Raw genomic sequence first — 9,992 nt, forward strand, 5'->3', positions numbered from 1 at the left:
AAAAAAAAAAAAAAAAAAATTTTAAAAAGGGCAGTGCCTGTGGCTCAAAGGAGTAGGGTGCTGGCCCCATATGCCAGAGGTGGCAGGTTCAAACCCAGCTCCAGCCAAAAACTACAAAAAAAAAAAAAAAGGAAAAGATAACTTTTTTCTTTTTTTTTTTTGTGACAGAGTCACCCTCAGCAGAGTGCTGTGGCATCACAGCTCACAGCAACCTCAAATTCTTGGGCCTAAGCAATTCTCTTGCCTCGGCCTCCCAAGTAGTTGGTACTATAGGCTCCTGCCACAACACCCTATTTTTTTGTTTTTGTTGTTGTCATCATCGTTTGGCAGGCCTTGGGCCGAACCCATCAGCCCTAGTGTATATGACTGGCACCCTAACCACCGAGCTACGGGTGCCAAGCCAGCATTTCTTTACTTTTTGTCGTTGTTGCAGTTTTTTGGGGGTTTTTTGGCTGGGGCTGGGTTTGAACCCACCACCTCCGGCATATGGGGCCAGTGCCCTACTCCTTGAGGCACAGGCGCCGCCCCTCTTTACTTTTTTGATGTGGCTTGCATTATACAGTAGAACCCACATAGATGACCTAGTTTTCATAGACTGTACATGTACCACATACATGTGCATATTAGTACAGTAGGCCTTGTTCCTTATGTTGATCACCTCTTTATGTTGAGTAGTTTGTTACAACACCTTGCCTGGTCAACTGTATTTCTGTTGGACAGTACTCCCTAAACTTGAATACCTAGCTCAAATTCCACCTCTTTTTCCATAAAGAGTTCTGATTTAACCAATGGCAAAAAATCTCAACTATCCCATATTCCTCTTACCTGCACCTCTCATAAATCACATATTTCTACCATGTGTTATAATTACTAATGTAATGTCTATTTGAGTATTAGCTGTTAAGGACAGGATTTATGCAAGTAAATAAGTGCCTCTCACTATACTGTGAACTAATAAAATGGTGGGGGGACTCAGCACCTGTCACTCAGCGGCTAGGGACCCAGCTACATACACCAGGGCTGAGGCAGTGCCTGTGACTCAGTGAGTAGGGCGCCAGCCCCATATACTGAGGATGGCAGGTTCAAACCTGGCCCTGGCCAAACTGTAACAAAAAAATAGCTGGGCGTTGTGGCAGGCACCTGTAGTCCCAGCTACTTGGGAGGCTGAGGCAAGAGAATCGTCTAAACCCAGGAGTTGGAGCTTGCTATGAGCTATGACATCACAGCACTCTACCAAGGGGAATAAAGTGAGACTCTGTCTCTCAAAAAAGAAAAAAAGAACCACATACACTAGGGCTGGCAGGTTCAAGCCCGGCCCAGGCCTGCCAAAACAACAACTGTAACCAAAAAATAGCCGGGCATTGTGGCAGGTGCCTGTAGTCCCAGCTACTTGGGAGGCTGAGGCAAGAGAATCAATTAAGCCCAAGAGTTTCAGGATGCTGTGAGCTGTGACGTTACAGCACTCTACCGAGGACATGAGACTCACTCTCAAAAAAAAAAAAAAAGTCAAAAACAAACAAAAAAAAGATAATCTTCCTCTGTCAGCCATACTGAAGTGCAGTGCTGTGATCATAGTTCCTTGCAGCCTCCAGCTCTTTGGCTCAAGCAATCCTCCCCTTGGCCTCCCAAGTCACTAGAACTCCAGGTGTGAGCACTAGAACACCCAGTCTCACTGTTTTCACAATACGGACTAGAAAAGGCCTAACAAAATTTTCAGAAAGTGAATGTAGCCATTTTCAACAGGGGACACATCCCCTTAAGGATCTCTCGAAATCCTGGAAGTCACCACATTTCTCTGGAGTGCGAGGAGAAGGGGTGAATGAATAAACCCTTGGGTGCTGAAGCTCTTCCCTGAAGGAACCCTTCAAGTCAGGGTTTGACTTTAGCCCTCAAGAGAGAAGCAGAATTAGGAAAGAGATGCTTTTTACAATATAATTTTCTAGACCTGGGGGTTGGAGGAGGAGGCGTGAAAGGGCTGAGGGTTTTTATTTTCAACCTGTATTTTTTTTTTCAACGCCTTATCCACATTAAACTTTTGCAAGGTCCAATTTTATTATTGAGGACACATGGACCAGAGGCGTAGGGGCAGGAGCAGAACCCTAATGGTTCCTTTCCCATTTTATACATCTACAGCTGTTCTTGCTCCAAGCCAAAACCGCCTCCTACGGACTTGTGTCCATAAAAGCACCCCCTTTCACTCTGGGTTTTCTTAAAGTACCTTAGCACACATCTTAGTTCCTGGGTATCTTCAGGAAAGAGCCTGTGCTGGAGATGACAACCTCTTGAAACAAATCCCCTAAGCCATCTTTTCTGTGTGGAATGCACGTTTTTGTTTTTTCTGTTTTTTTTTTTTGCCACCGCCCTTTATTCCAGCTACATTGGCCTTCCTAAGGAGCTATCCCTACACCTTGGAGCCAGAGCCTTCTGGGCTGCCCTCACTTGCTGTACTTTTTTTTCTCCTTAGCTTGTCCTTTATTCCTCAAAACCACATTGCACTCAACTAATGGCTTATTCTACATGGCTTTTTCACAAATCACAGCAACTCCTAATCCATTGTGTCCCACCTTGACCTAGATTTCTGCTCCATAGAAACCAGGTACAGAGCCAAAGGGGAAGGGGCAAAGGAATGATGAATCTGTGTGTGACACCCCCCACCCCACCTGCTTATTCCCAGTGCTCTGTTTCAGGGGAGAACCATTTTCTTCAAAATCTTGATTTGAGAGCCCTTCAGACTCAGGGACACAGGATGCTGTGGAAGGCAAGGATGAGATTTGGGTTTTAAATAGGAGCTATGGCTCGGCGCCTATAGCTCAACCGGCTGAGGCGCCAGCCACGTACACCTAAGGTGGCGGGTTCGAATCCCCAGCCCGGACCCGCCAAACAACAATGACGGCTGCAACCAAAAAATAGCCGGGCGTTGTGGCGGGCGCCTGTAGTCCCAGCTACTTGGGAGGTGGAGGCAAGAGACTCGCTTGAGCCCAGGAGTTGGAGGTTGCTGTGAGCTGTAATGCCACGGCACTCTACCCAGGGGGACAGCTTGAGGCTCTGTCTCAAAAAAAAAAAAAAAAAAAAATTAAATAGGAGGTAGAAGTGAGTGCTTAGAAGATTGATGATGGGACCCCACTAGCCCCCTGCCTAGAACACTGGAAGTCAGGGAAGTTCTTCCTGCTCAAGTGGATGGAAAATTCATCCTTGGAGGAACTGTAAGTCCCTAGAGCAGTGGTTCTCAACCTTCCTAATGCCACAATGTATTTTCATTGTTAAAAAGGGATTGCGACCCACAGGTTGAGAACCACTGCCCTAGAGAGAACACCTTCAAAACATTGAAATTTTCCCAAAGGTAGTCAATTGCTGCTGCTTTATATCCTGAAGCCCCCCCCTTCAACAAATTCTATCCATGCTTACCGATGGCCAATTTTAAGACCCTTATACATATTAGATAAATATGGACACAGCTTTCAACATGAGAGGCTGAAACTATAAATAAGATGAAGAGACATCTGCAGGGATAAGAGGAAAAATATTTGGGAAAAAAATATCTGGGAGGGCATAGATTTTTAAGTTTATCCAAAGGAGTACATGTTTTAAGAGACAAAAATATTGCTTAGAGCATAACACTATAGTCTCAGTGCCCAGTAGCAGATAACCGAGCACTTAACTGGTATGTACTCTGAGCCATGAGTGGTAGAGAATAAAACAGATAAGGATAACATACTCCCTACCTTCTGCAAGCTCACAGCCTATGGGAGAAATGATGTAATTGTTGATTCATTTAGTATTTATATCCCACTATGTTCTAAAAAGGGATTAGAACTGGCTCACACTTAATCAGAAATAATTTGAATACAAGGATGATTGGTGGTAAATGCACAGAAAAGGAAAATGAAGAGTAAAGATTTGTAGATTTCATCCTAGTCTAAAACCTGGAAAACTTTGAAGGCAGAGATTGGATAGGTGGGACTTGCAAGATGAATATGGGGTGGAGAGAAGGGAATGAATTCATTCCGTCTAGCCTCATTCCCTCCTGCTCTATATATACCCGAGTGTGACTCACTATTCAGTTAGAAGTAGAAAATGGTTTTGTGGAAAAAGCACTAAAATATTTAGGGTTGGGCAGACCAGAGTTCAAACTATTCCAACTCGCTGAGCCTCAGTTTTCTTCATGTAAAAAATAAGAATACTTGGCTGGGCACTGTGGCTCACACCTATAACGCTGGCACTCTGGAAGGCCGAAGCGGGTGGATTGCCTGAGCTCATGAGTTCAAGACAAGCCTGAGCAAGAGTGAGACACTGTCTCTACTAAAAAGAGAAAACTGAGGCAAGAGGATTGCTTAAGCCCAAGAGTTAGAGGTTGCTGCGAGCTATGATGATGCCATAGCACTCTAACCAGGGGACAGCCTGAGACTCAAAAAAAAAAAAAAAAAAAAAAAAAGAATATTGCAGGATTAATGTGAAAAACACACGAGACAGTTGGTGTAAAAATGCTAAGTAAACTAAAAGTACAGCTAGCTTTCATTCCCTAGCACAGGCCTGAATAAAGGAAGAATGGAGGAAAGAAGATGTGAATGGCTCCAAAGAACAAGTTGTTTTTCCCACATGTGATAGAATCCTTCAGCCCCCGACACATCAGACTCTTGTCACCTTTCCCTTCCCCAGTTAAGAGACCTCAGTTCCTTTCATGCCCAGTGGGCCTACCCTGTATTGCTGAACCTCTTCATCTCGCTTTTGCCTCACAAGTGCGATCTGGTCCTCCAGGTTCCTATTTTGCAGGTGAAGCTGCCGGGCCTCCGCTTGCAAGGGTCTGAGAGCCTCTTTCATCTCCTGGATCTCAGCCTGGGTTTTCTGCAGAGCTTTGGTCCCAGCTTCTTTCCTCTCTAGAAGCCGTAGAAGCTGAGGCTCATATTCCTCCTCCAGGCCCTGGCGGCTCTCTGCCATGAGGTTTTCGAACTGAGCAGAGAGTCGCCGGCTCTCCTGGAGGAAGTGCCCATCGTCGCTCTGACTGGGGGGTGCTTCTAGTTGTTGCCGCAGCTGGTCCTTCTGCTTCTGATAGGCATCCCGGAGCTGGGCCAGTTCCTCTGAAAGCTGGGTCGCCCGCGTAGTCAGCACTTCCCTGAATTCAGCAAACTGAGCCACATCCTGCTGACGGCACTCCAGCTGGTACTGGTAGGCCACACATTCCTTTGTCACCTTGAACAACTTCTGCTTGACCAGTCGGATCTCTTCCTTTAGCCCATCTCGCTCCAGCTCTGCTTGGGCGTGCAGCTTGTAGGCCGCCTGGATGTCCTGATGGACTTGCTGCACCTCCTGCAGGGCGGGTTCCCGGAGCAGCACCAGCTCATGGATAAGCTGATCCCTCTCCTCTTCCAGCTGGGCCACGGCTTGGACACACTGCTGGAAACGCTCCTCCAGCAATTCCAGGTCCTCTATGCTCAGGTCCTCCACACCCGGGCTCGGCTCAGCTCTGAGGCTCTCCTCAGGGTTAGCATTTTCCTCCCCTGTGACCGTCTCTGCCCCATAAACAATCTGCTCTGGGCTTGTGGGTTTTCCCGGCTCCCTGGGCTCCTCCACAACCTGTGCCTCATCTGGCTCTACTATTTCCTCCACATACAGTGTCTCTGGATTCACAGGCTCCTCTGCGTACGCTGTCTCATCCTCTGGCTGCCTGGTCTCCTCAATATACAGGGTCTCCTCTGGCTTCTCCGCCTCTTCCACGTGGAGTATCTCATCAAGGTCACCTGTGTCCTCCAGGTGGTAGAAAATATCTTCTAGGTTCAAGGTCCCCTCCAAAGACAGAATAACTTCTGGGTTCAAAGTCTCTGTCTCTTTCGGGGATTCAGAGTTCCCTTGAAGAGGAGAATTAGCCTCTGTTCTTGTTTCCCTACAAGAGAAATGATTGAAAGTAAAAGGGCAGCCACAATCCCAGGATGATTTGTGACTGCTGCCATTGGCCCCAGGCCCATATTACATCAGGCTCTCAGATCTCAGCGGTCATTTGTCTGCTCCCTCCCCTCTATCGATCTCACCCGTCTATGAAGTCCATCTATTGTGTGGATCCCCTGATGACATTCTGGCAATATCACTTTCTATTCTCTGCAACCTTCAAGGACAGGAAACACCTGAGGCACCACTATTTGTTCAACAATCATAATCAAATTCTAATGTTGAGGTAAAATCTTCTTCCTTGCAATTATTACCTGTTCGGTTATAGACAATTACAACTCCTTTCCCCATTATTTATTTATTTATTCTGAGACAGAGTCTCACTTTGTCACCCTTGGTAGAGTGTCATGGTGTCATAGCTCACAGCAACCTCAAACTCTTGGGCTCAAGAGATCCTCTTGCCTCAGCCTCCCAAGTAGCTGGGACTACAAGCGCCTGCCACAACACCCAGCTATATTTTTTTAGAGAAGGGGTCTTAATCTTGCTCAGGCTGGTTTTGAACTCCTGAGCTTAAGCAATCCACCTGCCTCAGCCTCCCAGAGTTCTAGGATTACAGGTGTAAGCCACCACACAATGCCTCTCTATAAATTCTTCAAACGCTTAAAGATAACTAATTTACCTTTCAAATATTCCATACATGCCAAGGTTTCCAGTACCCTCCTTGTTTGTCACTTCCTCTGAGCAGCCTCCAGGTTATCACTGTCTCAGGAATGGATTTTTTTTTCTTGAGATTTTTGTCATCCTCAATAGAGTGCTCTGTGGTCACAGCTCACAGCAACTCAAACTCCTGGGCTCAAGTGAACTTCCTGCTTCAGCCTTCTTAGTAGCTGGGACTACAGGTGCCTGCCACAACACCCCGCTAATTTTTATATATATATTTTTCCTTTTAGTAGAGACCGGTCTTGCTTTTCAGCTCAGGTGATCTTCCCACCTTGGCCTCCAAGAATGCTGGGATTATAGGTGTGAGCCACTGTGCCTGGCCTGGGAATAGGTATTGAAAGGAGTCCTTGAGGTGTGATTTAAACAGTGAAGTTTCTGAACACAACACTCCTTTTGAAGGGTGGTGCCTGTGGCTTAAGGAATAGGGTGCTGTCCCCATAGGCCAGAGGTGGTGGGTTCAAACCCAGCCCAGCCCTGGCAAAAAAAAAAAAACAAAAAACACTCCTTTTGAGGCAGCCAAGATTCCCCTAGCATATAGAGCAACTCCAGCAATTTTTTTTTTTTTTGAGGCAGAGCCTCAAGCTATCACCCTGGGTAGAGTACCATGGCATCACAGCTCACAGCAACCTCCAACTCCTGGGCTCAAGTAATTCTCCTACCTCTGCCTCTCAAGTAGCTGGGATTACAGGTGCCTGCCACAATCCCCGGCTATTTTTTGGTTGTTGCTTTCATTGTTGTTTGGCAGGCCAGGGCTGGATTTGAACCCTCCAGCTTAGGTGTGTCTGGTGCCTTAGCTGCTTGAGCCACAGGCACTAAGCCACATTTTTTTTAGTGTTGTTGTCATTGTTTGTTTTTTTTAGACAGAGTCTCAAGCTGTCACTCTGGGTAAAGTACTATGGAATCACAGCTCACAGCAACCTCAAACTCTTGGGCTCAAGCAATTCTCTTGCCTCAGCCTCCCAAATAGCTGGGACTACAGGCACCCACCACAATGCCCAGCTATTTTTTGGTTGTAGTTATCGTTGTTTGGCAAGCCCAGGCTGAATGATTTGAACCCACCAGCTCTGGTGTATGTGGGTATGTGGCTGGCACCCTAGCTGTTGAGCTATAGGCACTGAGCCTTTTTTATTTTTTTTGAGACTGAGTCTCAAGCTGTCACCCTCTGGAGAGTGCTAGGACATCGTAGCTCTAAGCAACCTCAAACTCTTGGGCTTAAGCGATCCTCTTGTCTTCCAACTAGCTGAGACTACAGGTACCCACCACACCTAGTTAGTTTTTCTATTTTTAGTAGAGATGAGGTTTCACTCTTGCTCAGGCTGGTCTTGAGCTCTTGAGCTCAAGTGATTCACCCACCCTGGCCTCCCAGCATTCTAGGATTATAGGTGTGAGCCACTATGCTTGGCTACAAGATTGATTGATTGATTGATTGATTGTTTTTTTGAAACAGAGCCTCAAGCTGTCCCCCTGGGTAGAGTGCCATGGCATCACAGCTCACAGCAACCTCCAACTCCTGGGCTCAAGCAATTCTCCTACCTCTGCCTCTCAAGTACCTGGGATCACAGGCACGTGCCACAACGCCTGGCTATGTTTTTGGTTGCAGCTGTCATTGTTGTTTTGGCGACTCCGGGCTGGATTCAAACCCACCACCTTAGGTGTATGTGGCTGGTGCCTTAGCCACTTAAGCCACAGGTGCCGAGCCAAAGGGAGAGGGTCTTTTTATGTTGCTCAGGCTGGTCTCAAACTCCTGGGCAAAAGCAATCCTGCTGAGATATCAGGTATAACCACTGTACCTGGCCTGGCAAGAAGTCTTTTTTTTTAGAGACAGAGTCTCAGTTTATCGCCCTCAGTAGAGTGCTCGGCATCACAGCTCACAGCAAACTCCAACTCCTGGGCTTAGGTGATTCTCTTGCCTCAGTCTCCTGAGTAGCTGGGACTACAGGTGCCCACCACAACACCCAGCTATTTTTTGTTGTCATTGCAGTTTGGCCAGGGCCAGGTTCAAACCTGCCACCCTTGGTATATGAGGCGGTGCCCTACCCACTGAGCCATAGGCGCTGCCCTGGTAAGAAGTCTTTTTTTTTTTTTTTTTTGAGACGGAGCCTCAAGCTGTCCCCCTGGGTAGAATGCCATGGCATCACGCTCACAGCAACCTCCAATTCCTGGGCTCAAGCGAGTCTCCTGCCTTAGCCTCCCAAGTAGCTGGGACTACAGGCACCTGCCACAACGCCCGGCCATTTTTTGGTTGCAGCCATCATTGTTGTTTGGCGGGCCCGGGCTGGGGATTCGAACCCGCCACCTTAGGTGTATGTGGCTGGCGCCTTAGCCACTTGAGCCACAGGCGCTGAGCCGTAAGAAGTCTTTAGATGGTTCCTTCTCTCCCCTACATAGTCAATTCACTGAGAACTGACTTTTCTGTTTCAGAAAGGCTCAGTCTCTATCCCACTACCAAGGCCCTTCTGCAAGTCATCATCTCTCACCTGCTCCAGCCTTCCAGTGGTACTTCTTCCTTCCTTTTACCCCAATCCATCCTCCACAGTGCCACCAGTTAGATTGCTACAACATAAAGGGAACCATGTTGCTCCATGTCACCCTTAAATAACCAAGCTGCTAAGCGGGTCTTTAAAGATGTGGCACCAACATACCTTTTTTAGTCTCATTTCACATTGCTCCTGCAACCCGCCCAGTGCTTGACAACCCAAGCATGTGTAAACTTTTTATACCTCCTACTCTCGGCCCACAATGTCCAACTGAGAAATGCAGCTTCTAGAATACCACATGACTAGAGAACAGACCTGTACACCTGGGAAGGTAGAGCTCCTAATGCCAGGAAGGATGCATCTGCTCAGCCAGCCAGATCCACTCTACACACAACAGATTCCCGGCTTCCCCAGCTGACGGCCCTCCATCATGCTCCTGCCAAACCACTCAGCTTGGAATGACGCATCACATTCAAGGCATTATTTTAAGCATTTTACATGAGTAGTCATTTATAGAATGTTCATGTATTATCCCCCATTTTATCAGGCAGAAAGCCAAAGCACAAAGTAAAGACTCACTCAAGGTTCCACACCTTGTCTATGTGGTGAAGCCTGGAGAAGTGGAGAAGCCTCCAGCAGTGGCCTGAGCTCAGAAGTTAGAGACCAGCCTGAGCCAGAGTGAGACCTCATCTCTAAAAGACAGCCAGGCATTATGGTGGGTGTCTGTACTCCCAGCTACTTGGGAGGCTGAGGCAAGAGAATCACTTAAGCCCAGGAGTTTGAGGTTGCTGTGAACTGTGACACCACAGCACTCTACTGAGGGCAACAAAGTGAGACTCTGTCTCAAACAAACAAACAAAAAAGATATACTTCTATGTCGCTACCTAACAGATTTCTTTCTTTTTTTTTTTTTTT

General features: G+C 47.1%; 1 protein-coding gene across 2 annotated transcripts in view; it reads right to left on the bottom strand.

Annotated features, from left to right (window-relative positions):
- Positions 1–9,992, bottom strand: part of SYNC (syncoilin, intermediate filament protein) — a 21,869-nt gene that overhangs the window by 9,733 nt on the left and 2,144 nt on the right. For both annotated transcript variants that reach the window (XM_012812391.2, XM_003801257.2), the window contains exon 2: positions 4,696–5,878. In XM_012812391.2, coding sequence (XP_012667845.1) covers positions 4,696–5,878 — 1,183 coding nt within the window. The remainder of the gene's footprint in view (positions 1–4,695; positions 5,879–9,992) is intronic.

This window comes from Otolemur garnettii, unplaced genomic scaffold, assembly GCF_000181295.1.
Source record: "Otolemur garnettii isolate 467f Iridium unplaced genomic scaffold, OtoGar3 scaffold00204, whole genome shotgun sequence".
NCBI lineage: Eukaryota > Metazoa > Chordata > Mammalia > Primates > Galagidae > Otolemur > Otolemur garnettii.